Raw genomic sequence first — 20,149 nt, 5'->3', positions numbered from 1 at the left:
AAGTAGAAATCTTTGCCATAAGCAATGGTCTAATGCAAATCATTCATCTACTTATATGAATTCCTGACAACTCTCTTCACTCACCCAATACTTTCAATCTCTTTTTTAACCAGATCTCCTTCCAAATACATGGTAGAGGTCAACTCTCCTCTTTCACAGAATGCCCTTCCTCAAGCCACTCCTGACCTTACACCTTACATCCTTTGGCAATACAAAGGCACCAAATGGGATGACCTCTGGAATGTCTACTCCTTTCTATGGTCATACTATTGCTTCAATTCATCTGATCCAAACACCTGTACTGAATGGATAACAGAAATTATCCTTCTGCCCAGAATCCTTGTCTGCTTTCCATGCCCTGATTAAGAGCATTCAAAGAAAGAAAAAAAAAATTCTGCTTATCACAAGTGGCTCACATGAAGTACTGCATCTTCATATCTTGCCTATACCAAAGGATACAACAAATGCAAAACAGTCATCAGCAGATCTAAATCTGACTTCATAAATGCCAAAGCAAAAAACTTGCCTTGTCATGCCTTCTTATCCTTTGCTAATGCCATTGGATGCAACTTCTTACCTGCACTTATGCCTCTCTCTCTCATCGTGATGACACTGCTGTTACTTCACCCAAAGATGACTTCCTAGCATTCTTTTCTTCAAACTCCCTCATTGATTACCAAGACAAATTGCCTTCTACCATACCAGAATCTGAGTACTGCAGACTCTGGTATGGTAGTGCCTTCTGCAGTTTTTTGGCAAAAATACATCAGAAAATTACTAAATAACTTGGACACTAAAAAGTCTCCTGGTTCTGACGATGGCATCTGTCTATTTGTTCTCAAACATCGTGCTCCAGAGTTAACACTTATCTTGTATTATCTCTGCATAGCTGGTACTTCCAGCATGTGAAAGTAATCACATATCTGGCCTATTCCAAAAAAAAGGACAATAGAAGTCTACTGTCAAACTTCTGACCAATTGCCATCACCTCAGTCCTCTCCAAAATAATGGAGAAAGTCATCAAAAACCAACTTCTCTTTTACCTAGAGGCCCCAATTAATCAGTGACCATTCAAAATTCCACAGTTAACCTCTTAGTTTACATCACTTGCTACTGGATAGGTGCAGAGGAAAGGTTTGGCAAAACTTGTGCTGTCACTTTTGACATTTCCAGAGCTTTTCATGATGTTTGGCATTGAATCATGCTAAACTACCATCCTTTGGTCTACTTCCCACTCTCTGTAATTGGGTTTGCCAGCTTCTTCTCTGTTTGTTCACTACGTGTCATGGTTGATGGCTCCTTCTTTTCAAGCTTCATCACTAATGCAGAAGTACCTCCAGGGCACTGTCCTATCACCTACCCTCTTTCTCATATGCATAAATGACCTGCTTTCAATCACCACTAATCCAATCCATAGCTTTGCACACGATAGCACTCTTCATTCATCCTACTCATTTGACAAACCATGCACTGCATAGATATCCCAAGCATCAAGATCATCTACAACAAGTACTTTAAACATTGATCTACATACTATCCTTCATGGAGGGAAGACAATTTGGTCATGTTCCATGCTGCCAAAAGTTGGTATTGCCTTTTTTCTCACAAAAGAAATACCCAACTCATATTCCCTTACTCTCACTAATATACCAGACAAGATCAGATCTCCTTGCTTGGACTAACATTCACCTGCATTCTCTCCTGGCAAAAAAACATCGCATCAATAGCTTCCTCAGCATCCAAAAAACTAGGCATCCTGTTTTGTTGGAGATGCTATTTTACATCCAGTCAACTCTTAACTATAAACAAATCCTAAATCTGCCCGTGCTTAGAATACTAGTTTAGTATTTCTTAATAACTTATTTTAATGGTGCACCAAACAAAACTAAATTATAAAAGGATGTTTATTAACCAGCTTTTATTTTGATGGATTTCAAACCAGCATCTTCAGAGCAAAATAACATTACAGTTTACACATGACAATGAGTACATGTGAGACATTTCAAATGGTAATGGACAAAAGTCCTAATTTGCCACCCTTTAATGTTGAATAAAAGAAGCATTATAGTTGAATAGGAGTTGATCTTAAAATGATAGTTTCCTATATTTTTGGCAGATTAACGCAGCCATACTTGTTAAGATTAGGAGAATGCTTCATAGTCATCATTGACTCTAAAAATATTCTCTCTGACCTATTCTCCATGGTTTCTAAAATTTGATCATCCAGTACAATATCTTCTTTTTGTTTGTTATTTATTTTCATTATTTATTCTTAATCCAATAGTCAAGGCTTATTCATTTAGTTTTATTGTTTTTTTTTCCCTTCATATGTTGTTGTGTATGTGCCATTAAATATATATCACTTGCAAAATCCAAGTAAAATAGCTGTCCTATTAAATTCCACTCTATTCCTTTTGCACTTTTCATGGCATTTCCCATAACCCAGTCTACAACAATAAGAAATATTGTTGGGGAGAGAGAGAATGCAGTCCTGTCTAACTTCTGTTTTCATTTCAAGCTTTTCTGAAACCTCTCCAATGTGTGTGAATTGTATTTTATATTTTGCAAAATTTTCTAAACCATAATGTTGGTAATTTTACATGGTATAATACAACACTAATTTCCATATTGCTTCTCTGCCAATGTTGTCAAAAGCTACTTCAAAATCAACAAAGATGATATAAGGATTTGACTGCCATTCTATTGACTGTTCTTATTCTAAGTGTTTTTTTTTTTTTTTTTTTAATGTTGATCCTCTATGTGAGAAGTTGAAGGACCTGTAAGCACATCAGAGCCATGTCTAGGGTGTAGGTGAAGACTCAGATAAAAGTTTATTGACATTGTTTTTGAAGATTTGCTGGTTGTAGTTGTTTGGAAACCTCTTGCAGTAGGTTGTTTCAGAGGTAAATGGAACAACAAAGGAAGAAAAGCAGGTTCAGTATGTTTGTAATTGCACAGTAAAGGGATGTTAGACAGCTGCTGCTCTTGTATTGACAGGTGCAACACCAAGTGGAGAAATGATGGTTGCCAGTTCAGTGGAGCAATGGCCACTGAAATACCTGTAGAATAGACACAGAGCCAAAACATTGCATCTGTGAGATAGAGATCGAAGTGAATTTGTAAGAGAAGGATCATCTATAAGTTGAATTTACTCTCCTCTGGACACCATCAAGAATTTTTAGAAAGTTTTATGCACTCCACTCCATGGGAGCAGCAATGTACCAAAGTAGTAAGAAACTCGAAATCTGAAGACTTTTTTATACTGATGATTGAAACCCCAAAAAGAGTATCAAATAGAAAATATGATCGAGTATTGAAATTTTAAGTAAAAAAAAAAAAAGAAGAAGAACGTTGAAAATATTATTTATTTTTTAATATTGTGACATTTAGAATTGCACATCATATTCTTCATTCTGTAGAAGCTCATATTTGAGAAATGATATTTTGCATAGCGACATCAGATAAACTCAGCTTGATACATAGCAGTCTGTTGCTGTACACTTTTTGTTAACATATTAACTCTACATTAGAGGTTGGTCTCAAGACCTATAATGTGAACGGTGATATTTCTTGTTCTTGATTCACTTCAGTAATGCTGATAAAATTTTGCTTGCAAGTATCAAATGTAGATCAGGAATATAATTTCTGTAAAATATCTTCCTAGGTCCCTAATTTGTATAAGTTATTCCTCATTTCTGCTTAAAACTACAGCAGTCGCATTAGTGAATGAACCTTATATCTTGATAGGAATCGGTATGATGATATACACTATCTAATAATAAGTGTCCAGACATCCCTGTTATTTGAAGTTATGGAACATTCCAAGTTTGTTAATTACATAAAAACCAGTGTACAGATAGTAGGAAGCACTATTTCATCATAGCAGTTGAATACAGGTGGTATGAAAGCATGACGTGAACTCAGCGACTTTGAGAGAGGTGTCATTGTGGGCTGTCACATTAGTGGCATGTACATACGTGCCATTGCTGCTCAACTTGAGCATCCAGAATTGTTTGGCGATGTGATCAACAAATAGACATGTTCTGGCATCATTAGTGTAGGAAAACACACCCAGGGCAACTGCCAAAAATGACTAACAGAGACAGGAAGGTGCTGAAACAGGTGGCATGAAAAAACTGGTTACATTGGCACAGACCATCCGTGGTGAGTTCCAGAGTGCAAGTAACACCATGGGGAGCACTAGCTGTACGAAAAGAACTCCATTTACTGGTTCTTGTGTAGAGGCTTAAGTGCTGTGAGGACATTATGTTGGAGGTTTAATGGATTTTTTACAACACTAAAAAAAATTAAATTAGAATTTAATGCTTCCTATATTTAATTTAATTTAATTTAATTCCTATTATTTAATGCCTCCATTTACTGGGTTTCCATGGAAGAGCAGCAGCACACAAGCCAAACATCACAACCATGAACAAGGAGGCTCATCTGACCTGGTGCGAAGAGCATGTGAACAATGGATCAAGGTTCACCCGTTTCCAGTCTGATGGCAGGATGTGGAGGCAGCCTGGTGAACCCTTGTTACCATAGTGTGTTGTACTCACAGTAAAGTTTTGTAATGGAGTAATGGTGTGGGATGCATTCAGCTTGTTTGGAGTGGGACCACTGGTCATTGTCCATGGTTCCATAAAGGCCACTCAGTACCTTGATATTCTGGATAAACAGGCTGCCTACACTATGGAATTTTTATGGAACAGACCCATGTTACTATCAAGACGACAATGTCCCATACCACAAAGCTGTTATGGAAAGGTATGAAGAGATGGGTGTTAAACGACTGCCCTGGCCTAAACCCCCATCGAACACCGGTGGGATGAATTGGAGTGGCGATTGAGGTCCAGAACAGCACATCCTTGTGTCACCGAACTCAGTGCTGCTTTTGAAAGAGGAAGAGACAAATTCCACCTGATGTCTGCTGCACATTGGTGGAAAACCTCCCTTCAAGGGTGCAGATGATCAAAGCCAAAGGTGGACATATCTGATATGTCCACCTTTTATTGTATTTTAGATGTGGATTTTAGGAATTGTATTTTAGATGTGGGTTTTTATTATTAATCTTCTTTGGGCTTCAGTTATCAATAAAAAAAAAAGTATCTTTAGATTTCAGCATTTGACAGGCAATACAATTTGGAGCTTCTAGTGTTTATTAGTTAGAACTAGTTATAATGAATTTCTGGTTTTTACTGTACATACATACAAAACTTTTTATATTGTTCTCATACACTTGTTATTTTAAATATGGACTTGCACATTATAATATTATAATAGTTGCTAATATACCATAAAACACTAAAACAAGCAAGCAGACAAGCAAACATCCATGTTTGGAAAGAAATTAAGAAGAGCTCAAGAGAAGGGATGATTGAGCAGTTTGTCAGGTATTCTGGTATGTTGATGGACAATTTGGGAAAAATTACTGATTGTTAACAGCAGATACTTTGGCAACTCTTCCCGATTGATCCATAAGTTTGGAAAAGAGAAGTTCTCAATGTTTTGGTATTTGGATTCTAGAAAATCACACTTCAGATAATAAAGGAGGCTAGTAGTAGTTATCAGGATTTGAAGAGTAACAGAGATAGCAAATCAGCACAACAGTGAATTGGGAACAGAAGTTTGAGATTTAAAAAAAAAAAAAAAAAAAAAAAAAAAAGGGTATTAGTGGTTTGGCATTCTCTGACAACTTCATCTCCCTCCAGGTGCAGTCTGGCAGAGTAATGGCAGCTGCATTATTTGTTAGCTGATCAGATAAAGTCTCCTGATGCATTACCATTAGGTTCAATACCATAACAACTGTGTGAAGGTGAGGATGAGTGGAATTTGACTTGATTAGACCATCCTGACTTGACTGAAATTCTTGACCAAGAATTTCAGTCAAGGAATTTTGGTCAAGTCCAGATGGCCCAGTTGAGTCAAATTCCAATTATACTCATCCTCTCGTGGTGCCTCCCCCCCCATCATTTTCTCTCTCTCTGTACTTCAGACAGAATGCAAATGAAGAAAGTGGTGTATATCAGAACCCCGGTCAACAAAGTATAAAAAGACTAAAGCAAAGTCAACAGCAATAACAAGGCATATGACAGCGAAACAGAATAGGCCCCAAGTCCTGCACTCTCACCTACTTTTCTACCATGGCAGAAAAGAAATAGGAAGAGTCAGGGATGATGCTAATAGTTCCACAGATGAAGGCAGGCCATCTTTTTTTGGAAAGATTACCCTGGTTATAGGCACCCTGAATGCCTGCACTCTGCCAAAGGATTCCCAAATTGACTTCTTACTTAGAGAATTAGGGAACACAAAAATGGAACGTTCTGGCCATAAACAGAACAAAAGAACTAACAGCATGATGGAATGAACGGCTCACCAATTTTCCTTGGCCTGTCAAGGAAAATTGGTGAGCCGTCAACCAACAATGCAAAACAAGGCAGAGTTGGATTCATTATAAGGAAGACTAACAAAGAAAATCATCTTGTGAAACATTCTCTCCCGAAGAGGTGCCACTCTGATGATAGATCTTGGAAGAAAGGCCACCCTTAAAATTATCACGTTATGCTCCTACATCAGCCTTAAGTGATAACAAGATAAATGAATTCTACAAGAATCTTGAGGAGCTGCTACATCAAAAGTCCATGTACACTTTTGTCTGTGGCAATTTTAATGCTAAAATTGGGAAGGACAGAAATCAAGAAACCTTCATCAGTACTTTTGGACTAGGAAATAGAAATGAAAGAGGAGAAACTTCTAGAATTTGCATAAGCAGAAAAACTTTTTATCATGAATACCTTCTTCCAAAAAAAGAGGCAGGAAAAAGGTGGACTCGAGAATCCCCAAATGGCCATATAAAAATATTGCCATTTTTACTGCAAAAAAGTAGTTCAAGATGTAGGAACAATTGGCAGAAACTATTTTGACATCCACTCAAAACACTGACCACTAAGAGCCATTCTACAATTGATCAAAAGAAGGAAGAAAAATATGGACAATCGCAAACCATGCAAAGCGACCCAAACATTCAGATTCTGATTTGTTTAAGCAATCTGTTGATCAAATAAAATGTCATATTACCAAATATGACATTGACAAGGATTATGACGTGCTCTTAGAAAATCTATCTAAGTGCATGGAACATTCTAAAGTCAGTCAAGGAAACCCCAAAAAAGAAAAACTCTCTACTAAAAAAGAGAAAAGACCTGAAAGATAAACTAAACTCACAACTTGAATATAAAATTATTCGCAAAGTATTAAGAATGAAGATTCTAAACGACCATCAAACCTACAGTGGGAAAAAAGGCTGAGAAATGCTGCTGAAGCAAAAAACAGTATAAAAAGAATTGAAAGAGAATTAGCTATGAAAAGGCCAATCCTAACAGCACTAATAGATCACGATGGAAGAAGACATACAAACAGAATAAAAATGGAAAAGATAGTACAACACTTCTACAATGACATTTTTGCATCAAAATATCCTTTACCCCGAACCAAAACTTGATAATATATATGATGTACCAGAAGTGCTCCCAGACAAAATAGAATATGCACTCAAAAACATGAAATCCAATACAGCTCCTGTCATTGATCAGATGAAAATTGAGGATATTCAACAAAGAGGTCCACAACTTTATAAAGCTCTGGTCGAAAGATTTACATGGTACCTTGCTCTGTCAAAAGCTCAGTTGGCTGAACGGTGAACTGTAGAGGTAAAATACTGACATCCATAGGTTGGTGGTTCAAATCTGATCAAAATGGAAGACATCAAGAACTACCACTCTATATGTCTGCTATCACATATATATAAATTAATGACAAATTATATAAAAAAACAGAATCAAAACAACCCTTCAAGAAAACAATAGTAAAGAACAAGCAGGATTCAAAAAAAGGATATTCTACAGTAGATTACATACAAGTAGTCATCCAACTTAGTGAACGATGCAAAGAATACCAGATCCCTCTTTATTTATTATTTATTGACTTTTAAAAATGTCTTCAACACCATAGAACATAATGCAGTTTTACAGGCACTACTAGAACAAGGCATCGATCCAGTCTACATCAATCTAATTAAAGAAATGAACGCCGGTAACTCAACACAAATAACTTTATTCAATGACCCGATAACTATCACCATAAACCAAGGTGTGTGACAAGGAAGTGTCATATCACGAAACAGTTTTACGTGTACTCTGAAAAGAACTTCAAGGAAAATTGACTTAAAAGGTGACATATACATCGATGGAGAGCTGTTCCAAATACTGATGTTTGCAGATGACATAATACTCATAGCTCAAGATCCTCCGCAACTTGAAACAATGCATCAAGTGCATGATGCCTGTAATAAAATAAGACTAAAATTCATCCTGACAAAACCAAATGGATGAGGAAAAAATGCTACCAAACTCACATTATCAATCCAAATGATTTCACCATAGAAAGTGTAGAATCCTACACATACCTTGGTCAAACAATAAGCATGGACAATGATATTTCTGAAGAAATATCTAAAAGAAAAAGAGCTGCATGGACCTTCTTTAACCGTATGAAATCCATAATCACAGATCCTAAGCTGGCTATCAAAATAAGAGCTAGCGTGTTCAACAGCTGTGTCCGCCCATCTTTAACCTATGCCTCTGAAACTTGGAGTACCATACAAAAAGAGAAACTTGCCTTTAAACCACCCGGCATGCTATGGAAAGAAGAATCTTAAGGATAAGTAAAAAAGACCACACCAGAAATACACCTATCAGAAAATTAACCAGAGTAGAAGTAGTGAAAACCATATATGATCACAGTGGGCAAGGTCATATTGCAAGACTCAATGACAACAGGTGGACCTACTGTGTCACCAACTGGTATCCAAGAGAAATCCAGTAGACCTCCAGCTAGATGGGAAGAACCTCTAACCAGAGTGATAGGAAACAAATGGAAAAAAATGGCCCAAGATTATCGTCGCTGGGAACTTTGCAACCGGCATTTGTGGAGAAACCCAGAATGAAACAACAGGTCCATCAAGGTAATGTCTGTGAAGAGCCTAACTTGTATGTTACTGTATATGTAAGTGGGGGGATTAGAGCATCTCCAGAGATTATGTTCTGGAAGCCAAACATGAAAATAGTAACTTTAGCCATCCAGTAAGCAAAGTGGCCATGTTTTTCTTTTTGATAAAAATCATCTGTCTCTAGTTAGCATTTTCTCCACCTAAGGAATATATACTTTTATGGCTTCATTATTCTGTGGTTCCATGTACTATCATTCCTGCTTCCAGAGCCCATTTGTGGATATTGGTCAAACAGAAGTGGGTATGTTTGGCTTGAAAACAAAGATTCCACACGTTGTTGTTGTGCATTATCATCTCATTAGTATAGCTGTTGTGCATTATAATGCTTCTATTTCTTCTAATGTGGATTTTTATATATATAGAAACATGTTACACAGGAAAGAATTCTCTCTCTCTCATTTTAACAGCAAGAATATCAAAATTAAAATGGTGTTAAGTGGTATTAGAGTTTTATAGTGCAGTTGACTTTTACTATTATAGCACACTATTAGAATTAAGAACATTCACTGTAGCAAACTATCCATTATCCCAATGTTTCCTACAACAGGATTGACTGTGCCATGTGATATTTATTATAACATTAAACCTCTTTTTCTTTTGATTTTCAGTCTTATGAGGTGTCTCAAATTACATTTTACCATCTTTCATTCTGAAAGTAATCTAGGCCTGGAGAATGCATAATGATGATTTTTTAAGGATTGCTGTATATTATCCTTACAGTAAAGCATCATGATAGTAGTGTAAAAAAGAATATATATATATATACACACACACACACACACACACACACACACACACACACACACACATGTATATTTGTCTCTTGACTGCAATGGTTGTTCTTTTGACTGCAAGTAGTTTCAGATTTCTTTACTGAAATCTACGCACATAAGTAAGATCCTAGAGAATATGTATATTGTTATGATAATTCTCTCCTGTTCTTAAAAATCTATATTTCCTTCCACAATAATTAAGTAAATTTGAGTCTTCTTCACACTTCCGTATACAAGAATATAAGAAAACAGTTTAATAATTCTAAGATACATAAATAAAAGAATAATCATTCTAAAGTAAGCTTTAACTACAGAAAATCATCTTAAGATCTAAAAAAAAATAATTAAATAAATCATATCTTACCTAGGCCCAAAAATATGCCAGCTCAAAAGGACACCAATCTTTATTAAATTCATCTCCACTTTAAATAAAAGTTGATTGAAGCACCTTCTTTAGCTCTTTGACAGAAACAATTCTTTTCCTGAAAAATCTTCGTAACTGTAGATTTCCTCTTTACAATAAGAGGTATGAGAGTTCAGACTTTGATAATAAAATCCTCAATTTCACACACTCCCGTTTCTCCATAAAATGCTTTCCAGAAAAATCACATAAAACATTCCTTCTTCCTACTTTCAAGGTGCACAACTTTTATCTTATACAAAAGATGTCCAAGGAAAATAATCAACCATTTAAAATTCAACTTGCTGTATCTTATTTTCTGAACAGCTGTTAAATCATTACTATTTTAATGGGACATTTGATATCTGATATAATATATATCAGATATTAAATATATGTATAAAATATATATTTGATATTATATATCTGATATATAATATAAACATTTCTCCTTCTATATGAAAAACTTCATTTATCAAGTCCCAAAGTTCCTTTAATTTCTTGCACAATTGTATTCCAGTTACCTTTATAACATTATGACTAAAAATTTATCCATCTTTTTTTCTTTATGAAAGACTAGTTCTAACAGAACTTCCCTCAAACTTGTTCCAAAATATTCTTCCTTATCTCTTTTACAGTTCTATGAAATCGAACTGTGAAAGAGTTATGTCGTTACTGTATTCTTTTCACTTGTGTATGCATAATATCCCCAATTTCTGTTTCAGTCATGAAGTGAAAAGAGCCACCGCCATTATGTGCTCTCTTCATAGCACTTTCTTTCTTTCAAGGTTACATGGTCGTCAGCATTCATAGTGAAGAATTTATGGAGACAAAAGCGTGTTGGAGTAATTACTTATAATTATGAAAATAACACTTGATGTTTCGGCCTGTGTATCAAGGCCATCATCAGGAAAACATACATATGCACAGGACATAAGCTACATGACACCACGCAAAAGCAAGACAAATCTAAATGCTTTGTTAATTGTTTACCCTAGCCTGACTGGTGAAAAAAATAATAATAATAATAACAAAATAAAATAAAATTTTTATACATTTAAGTATAATATACAGATGATAAAAAATAAAATAAATAATTTATTTATTTAGTATATGATGATACAATGGCCGTGAGCACTTTTTACAGGAAAGTATGACACCATCTCAATCCCCCCCCCCCCCCCCTGATTTTATCCAGGCTCGGGACCAGCATAGCTGACGAATCAGGCCTACGGCTGGGTCTTAGTTATTCCTGACTTAATTCGTGTGCTCACTGGGCCGGTTTGCATGTTCCAGGGAACAAAAAACCCGAGTTTTCGGGTGACCCCCTCCCCACCCTACTTCTGTATGAGACTGGCTAATTCACCTCTCATCAAAAGAGACCAGATAAAGGTTCCTCACATCATGGACGACTCGAACCGGGGTCTTTCTGACCAAAGGGCTTCATCTCTACCGACTGAGTTACGGAGGCTCATAAAATAAATTTTAAAAAAATTTTATAGTGGAACTACATTAAACACATCTCTACAGTCCTCTTATAATAAGGTTTTCTTGTGTTGAGGTTCTGCCATCATGTTCTGGATGCTATATGGTTGAAGCTGGGTCCTCTGGATTCTTGGAATTACTAATCCATCATTCTTGTTGAGATTTCAGATGTTTCATCATCTCACAAGCTTCCTTGAACTTTCTTTCAAACCAGGATTTGGTGCTGTGTATGGACTTGGTGCCTTTCCAGTTGATTCTGTGACATGTTTGAAGTGTATGGTCTGACAGGCCTGTTTTACCATAGTTGAGGAATTTAATGTGGTGTTTGTGTTTGTCTTTTTTTATTGGGATGGTGTGCCCTGTTTTCCCCTATGTAGGGTAGATTGCAGGTGCACTGAATTTTGTAAACTCCTGTTGACAAAACAAGGTAGGGAAGGGGGTCTTTGGATGAGCTGGGTATACTTTTTATCCTTTCTTTTAGAGTTACACGGTGATCAGCATTCATTTTAAAAATTTATGGAATTTACAACCGTGTTAAAAAAAACTTTTTTATTATCCCGACGTTTCGATCTTCACATCAAGATCATCTGGAGCATACATCAATATACAAGACAAGCCGAGTTACATTATTAACTGTAAGATAAAGAAACAATGATTTGATCACGTTATTCTACTGGCATGACCTCTAGTGAAAAAAAATTACATCAAGCTAAATTCTATTTACGATGATAGGAATAAACATTCTTTCAGAAACAATGATGTCCTATTTTTAGTATTACAATTCTTATTTTTGCTTCCAAGATACTGGATTTTCTACAGTCCTGTTTATAGTTGTTCTTGGTGAGGAACGTTCCGTGGGTCGAATATATACCTTCTATATGTTTGGGATTTTTAGACCATCATTATTGTTCAGATTGGGGTGGTTGATAATAATCTCACATGCTTCCTTAAATTTCCGTTCATACCATGTTTTACATCACACTAAAACATGGTATGAACAGAAATTTAAGGTAGCGTGTGAGATTATTATCAGCCACCCCAATCTGAACAATACTGAACCACCCCAATCTTGAACAATGATGCTCTAAAAATCCCAAACATATGGAAGGTATATATCCGACCCACGGAACATTCCTCACTAAGAACAACTATAAATAGGACTGTAGAAAATCCAGTATCTTGAAAGCAAAAATAAGAATTGTAATACTAAAAATAGGACATCATTGTTTCTGAAAGAAAACCATCTGAAAGAATGTTTATTCCTGTCATCATAAATAGAATTTAGCTTGATGTAATAATTTTTTTTTTCACTAGAGATCATGCCAGTAGAATAGCATGTAATCAAATCATTGTTTCTTTAGCTTACAGTTAATAATGTAACTCAACTTGTCTTGTATATTGATGTATGCTCCAGATGATCTTGATGTGAAGATCGAAACGTTGGGATAATAAAAAAATTTTTTAACACAGTTGTAAATTCCATAAATTTTTAAAATGAGTATACTTTTTAATTTTGCAGAAGGTTTGAAGGTTCCCGTAATATTGTATTTATGTAATGTTCCAGCTATTTTTTCTGATATTTCCTTAATATATGGTATGACTATAGCATTCTTGTGATCTTTTTTGCTTTTAATGGTATTATTAAAGAGGATCTTGTGAATTGTTTTTTTTTGTGGTTGTAATTTTTTATGAACATTTGGCTAATAATTTCATATTTCTTCTTCAGCGTCTGCTCATTGGAACAAATTGTTAAGGCTCTATGTTTGAGGGTTGCAATGACCCCCTAGTTTTTGTGTTGGATGGTGTTTGAATTTTTGCGTATGTATTGGCCTGTTTGTGTATAGGTTTGCGGTAAACCATGAATGAAAGGCAGCCTGAGAGATGACTTATGTGTCTAGAGAATATTTGTTTCAACCTCAATGGTAAATTGCTTGATGGTGTTGTTTGTTCAAACAACACAGACGTACATACACAAAAATTCATACCATCATCCAACACAAAAACTAGAGGTCATCAGCATCCTAAAACATAGTCTTAACAATTTTGTCCAATGAGCAAATGGTGAAGAACAAGTATGAAATTATTAGCCAAACATTTATAGAAAATTGCTATGACAAAAAAAAACAGTTCACAAGATCCTCCACAATAATATCATTAAAAGCAACAAAGATCAAAAGAATTCTATAGTCATACATACATTAGGGGAATATCAGAAAAATAGCTAGAACACTACATTAAAATAACCTTCAAACCTTTTGCAAAATTACAAAGCATGCTTAGCTCATCCAAAGATACCCTTCCCTACCTTGCCCACCAAGGGGTTTACAAAATTCAGTGCACCTGCAAACCTACCTTACATAGGGGGGAAACAGGACACACCATCCCAATAAGAAAAGATAAACACAAATGCCACATTAAATTCTTCCACTATGGTAAAACAAGCTTATCAGATCATGCACTTCACACGTCACAGAATCAACTGGAAAGGCATCAAATCCCTACACTGAACCAAAACCTGGTTTAAAAGAAAGTTCAAGGAAGCTTGTGAGATGATAATGAAACATCTGAATCTCAACAAGAATGATGGATTAGTAATTCCAAGAATCTGGAGGACTCAGCTGCAACTTATATATCATCCAGAATATGATGGCAGAACCTCAACACAAGAAAACTTTATTATAAGAGGACTGCAGAGATGTGTTTAATGTAGTTCCACTATAAAACTTTATTTTTATTTATTTTTTTATTATTATTGTTTTTTTTTTCACCAGAGGTCAAAGCATTTAAATTTATCTTACTTTTGTGTAGTGTCATGTAGCTTGCGTTCTGTGCATATGTATGTTTTTCTGATGATAACCTCGATACAGAAGTCAAAACATCGAGTGTTATTTTGATACTTATAAGTAATTACTCCAGCACGTGTGTTTTTGTCTCCATAAATTCATAGCACTTGGCTTGTTGAAAGCAGTAAAATCTCACCCTTTCAGTGAACTCAGTAAGTTTTTTTTAGCTTATGTATTCAAAATATATAGAAACATTATATTATAATCATTATTCTTTAGATAGACTAGCATATAATCAAATGAATTCACGTCATTAAAAATTAATGCTCCACATAAACTCCATATGTTAACAATGCACTCATCATCACGTATTGTCTCCATCCAGGAGATTGACTACGGGCACAAGGACCCCTATCTCTTCCACATTGTTGAAATATTCATTGCTATAGATCCATGTGTGTGTGTTCACAGGGCCGGTTTGCCTGTTCTGAGTGACAAAAAACCCACGTTTCTGGATGAAAAACCCTTTACCTCTGTATGAGACTGACTAATGTACCTTTAATCGAAAGAGACCAGGTAAAGGTTCTTCACGTCATGCACAAGAATCGAACCCAGGTCTTTCTGATCAAAGGGCTTCATCTATGTTGACTGATCTATGGAGACTCAACAATGTACTATTATACAAATGAAAATTACAGTTAATTTTGTGCCTTTTTTATAACATTTTGCACTCGCACAAGAAACTGTTAATTAGAAAGCAAAAATTCAAATTTACATATATTCAGTTAAATAAAAATGCTGTAGAACATCTGTATTCATGTAGATGGTCCACAGTAGACTCATGCCATGATCACTTCTCTGTTGTGGATTACAAGCATCATCAGCAGTAATTTATAAAATGTAGGCAAGTTACTGATTGAATGAAACTTGCTTCTAGTGTAAATATAGAGTGACACTGAATATCTATGATATTGTGATATTTAGTGTGATATAAATGTGATATTCAATTCCTATACATTTCATGTATAGGGATTACTGCTCACCTCATCTTTAACAAAAAAAAAAAAAAACCTTTAATTCCTTTAGAAATTTCATAGTTTTGATTACTCTCAGAATAACAAGTAACAAGATATTAAAACTTCAGACAGTTGATAAATATATAACTCATTCTGATAAAAAAAAACTTTTCTGATTAATTTTTTTCCCCCTTAAAGGCTGCTGGACTTCAGGAAATCACCGTTAGGAGTGCTGCTGAAGCTCTCTGTTGTTTAGAACAGGGCTGTAATACACGAACAGCTGGTGCTACTGCATCGAATGCAGTGTCTAGTAGATCTCATGCTATTTTTACAATATACATCCGTAAAATTTTTGAAAATGGGTAAGTTTCAATTACAAATAAGTAAGGAAAAAATTTAAATTACTTGAGACTTAAACATTGACTCTTTGACCTATTCTCAGGGAATTAGTATATAACTGCTTAATATGCTGGTGTTAAAACAATACTGTTTAAATGCACAATCCAGAATACAAATAAGAAGAGAAATTAACAGCATAATAAATCACAAGGAAATTGGTTATAGACAAAAAAAAATTGTGGTAAACAATAAGTGATATAGATATATCACTTGAGAGTAGAAAAAAAAGTTGTTTGTGATATATACTGTATGTTTGGAAAGACCCAGGTTTGAAGACTTTTCAAGTAAGGTAAATTAGTGGTCCCATACACTGGTGGTAGGATTTTTTCCTTCCACAAAATAGACAAACTTTCTAGAAAATGCATACAGTTGATGTACATTGCAGATAGGATCACTTGCCATGTTCTAGAATTAGATTTATTAAAAATCAAGGCACTTATCTGTATCAGAAGTTAGTTAATGAAGATCTTTTCAGCTTTCCCTATACCAAACAGCATTTTAACAAATTCTCTCATTATAGCAAACATCTGAAAAGTCTATCCCATAGCCACAGTTGTATTTAAGGAAATGTGCGGAGTGGAGTAGAGTGCCCTCCCATGATGAGTCCTTGGACTCCTTAGAGGTGTCACATAATAATAATAGTGTACTATAGCAACCTATCTAGCCTGGTTTTGCCAGCTTGGTTGGCTGAGTGGTTAGCATATCTGCTCTGCAACTAACAGGTTGTGTTAGAATAGAATCCTGTCATAGGCAAAGATGCTTGTGATGGTCTTTTGGTGGGAGATGAATTTCATTGTCCTGTTTATAAGGAGCCTGAAAAGACTTGAAGAAGTTTCATGTTTTCTAGATTAGGTTACAATTTTTTTTTTGTTTTTTTAAATTAGAAAAAATCCTTGGCCCATCTGCAGTCCTGATAGGTTTACAACCTTTTGTGGGTGGGAATTAAATAATTTTTTTTTTTTTTAAATCCACTATAACTGACTATTTCTGTGGTCTTCATGAGTTTTTATATATATATATATATATATATATATATATATATATAGCAGGAATCAACTATATTGTATTCTTTGTGTAGACAGATGCATACAAGTTCTTCATGCAACCAACAGTCATGGAGGTTTGACATGATTGCACATCTTCCTACCCTGATGTAACTGTCCTAAGTGTACACTGCTGCTTCATGCCACTGAATGCCAGTTCTGTTCAGGTTTTGTTTGATATTATCAACTTGATCACTGAACTTAATATTTTTTGACCAGACAACATAGGCAAACTAGCTTAGCCTTTCCTTACATAAGATAGTGAGTGCTAAGAGGTGGCTGACCACTCTTCCGACATATCTTATCATTATTCACATCTTACTCCCAAAATATGCCTTAAACACCATTGATCATAAGCATCATGTCTCTTAATATCACTCTTACACAAGGTCTGTTCTCAGCTGCATGTGCAAAACAGAAAATTAGACTATTGTAGGTTTTAACTTTTGTTTTTATTGATATTCTGCCATCTTTCCAAACTTTCCATAATTTTTTGAATACTCCTGAAGCTATCCTTAAACTTCTACCCACTTTATTCCTCACTTAACCAATATCAGTTACACATCTACCATGATAATGAACTGAGAGACTTGCTCTAAGCATATCCTTTAAAAAAGACAGAGGACTCATCTTTGTCATCTGTTTTCATTGCCTTTATGTTCTCAATATCGATAATGAAACCTACTTGACTCCCAGCATCATCAATGGTAATAGTAAGGAATTCATTTCTTCCACATTATTTGTGAATAAGGTCAAATCATCAGCATAGCCCATATCATAAGAATTCTTAGAGCATTTTAATCCCCAATTCTTCCCTTGTAGAGTCTTGTTCATCACATATCAATTACAAGACTAATAGAAAAGATTGCAGGATAAACCCCCTGGCTTGCTCCAGTTGTTATTTTAAACGCTTCACTATGTTCTTTATCAACTTTAACACAGTCTTCACTGCTATTATATAAAGCAGCCGTAATGCTAATAGGTTTGTCAGGTATTTCAAAAGTTGTTACAGTCTTTCATAATTTTGTATGTCAACTGAATCAGAAGCCTTTTCTGAAGCCAACAAAACACATGATCACAGATTTCTGATATCCTGAACATTTCTCAGGGATCTGTCTCAGTGAAAATATTTAGTCTATGCAACTTCTTCCCTTTCTGAATCCACATTGCTCATCTTTAAGTTGCTTGTCAAGCAAATCCTTTATCCTGCTGAGTATGATAAGCATAGGATCTTAGCATAATAGACAATAAGCTAATTCCCCTATAATTCTCACTCATTCTACCCAGTGTGTGTGTGTGTGTGCAAAGGTGATTGCACATACACTGTGCAATCACCTTTCTTAAAAATGGGCACTATTATACTTCTATTGAAGTCTCTGAGAACTTTGCCACTTAGATAAAAAATGTTGAGGATTTCAGTGCCATGTCACTATACTCTCCCTAGCTCCTTTTCTGCTGTAATCTTATCATATCCAGGTGATTTATGAAGCTTTGATTTACTTATGGCTAATCTAATCTCAGGTGGTGTAATGAAATTTATATCAGATTGCAGAAGTGGAACTATTCTGTTCACCTAGGATAATTGTATTATAAGACTGAAACAAAATTTAAAAGATGATCAAAATGCTCTCACCATATTTCCGTGATGGTATTTTGCTCTTCAGTTGTAATATCTTTATCTTTTAATGACTTCACTCCATTCTTCCTACATATCTTATTAATAATATTATATAGTCCTTTGTAATTGTGCTCTCTAGCTGCATTCTCTGCCATGTTGTTAAACCAGGAGTTTTTATCTATTTTCAACTATGCTTTTACTTGTTTATTAATTTTTCTATATCTTAGTCTATTCCCATTATTTTAGTGCTGCTCCAGCCTTTCCTACATTCTCTTCTTTCAGCAATTAACTGCATCGCCTCAGTACTGAAATAATTCTGCTTTTGTCTTCTTTCCAATCCATGAAATAGATTCGCTAGTTTCATGCATAGCCTTCTTAAAGTTATCCCATACACTTTCACAATCTTGTAGGCTAGCTCTTTCATAGCACCTGAGCAACTCGTTGTGGTAAACTCTAGCAATAGCAGCATCTCCCAGTGTTAAAAGAGACAGTGGTAGGCTTTGATGTACATTTTTAAAGCTTCAATTGCAATGTACTCTTAACAAGGTAGTGGTCAGATCTTACCTTTGCACCTCTGTATGTCTTAGTATTCCCAACAGAACTTCACATTTACTATTAATTAGAACATAGTCAATAATATTCTTATGGATACCATTAGATGAGGCCCAAATGTACTTATATCATGCTTGAAATAGATGTTGGTTATTCTCACTCCATTTAGCTTACAAATACATAACTGGAGGAGTCTCTCACCATTGTCACTACCTTGTAGCTGGTTAAAAAAGCGCCTTTCTTTCCACCTTCTGAATTGTCAGTAATCCTCAGTAGAAGCATAGCAAATAACGACATTCAGAGCTTTAATCAGTTTTAGATAAAGTAACAATTAAGTAACAGTAATTTAGCAGTTAGGCACCTTCATTAATACAATTATATCCAAGAATAGTGTTACTTGCATTTCCACTAAATAACAGTCACCTTATAGATGTTTGCCATCCCCACATCCTGAGTATTATATGAGTTGAGTGCTACTCTTCTGAATGTTATTTTTTTCCTATCCATCTTACTTCTTGTGGAGCAAGAATCTTCAGTTTGTACCCATATGCTTCAGCAAGGACATCAAGCAAAAAAAAAGTCTTAGTTCAGATTTCTATGGGAAGAAAAGTTTTCTGTGGAAGAATGATTTGTTGTTTTTCAGCGCCCAGCAAAATCAGTTCCCTAATTGCAGACATTGAGCAGTTACTTATCTTCCAGCTTCCTTCAGCTTAAGCCACATAAACCAGTTGTTAATGACACATTAGTCGAAATATGACGATGCTTTCAGAAGTGGTGGAAACCCAGATACCTGCGAAGACCTCTCTGAATTTGTCACCAGCTGATATTCGGTATCCTGTATATCAGTCAACCTGAGTTGAGCAAACAGAAGGAACATGGCTTCTTTTTTGCAAAAGGATTGTCATGCAGCATGTTTATTCCATATCCAAATACAATAAGTACACCCTGCTGAAGAATAGTCAAATTCAATCAGTTTAAATGGCTAATCTGATCCCTATGAAGTTAACCAT

General features: G+C 35.3%; 1 protein-coding gene across 3 annotated transcripts in view; it reads left to right on the top strand.

Moving 5' to 3' along the window:
* LOC150095616 (kinesin-like protein klp-12) overlaps positions 1-20,149 on the top strand; it is a 282,767-nt gene that overhangs the window by 69,424 nt on the left and 193,194 nt on the right. For all 3 annotated transcript variants that reach the window (XM_090410291.1, XM_090410289.1, XM_090410290.1), the window contains exon 5: positions 15,726-15,889. In XM_090410291.1, coding sequence (XP_090266417.1) covers positions 15,726-15,889 — 164 coding nt within the window. The remainder of the gene's footprint in view (positions 1-15,725; positions 15,890-20,149) is intronic.

This window comes from Typopeltis vanoorti, chromosome 20 (assembly GCF_054136105.1).
Source record: "Typopeltis vanoorti isolate ZY-2024b chromosome 20, IOZ_Tvanoo_1.0, whole genome shotgun sequence".
Classification (NCBI taxonomy): domain Eukaryota; kingdom Metazoa; phylum Arthropoda; class Arachnida; order Uropygi; family Thelyphonidae; genus Typopeltis; species Typopeltis vanoorti.
This window is presented reverse-complemented; position numbering and strand designations above follow the sequence as displayed.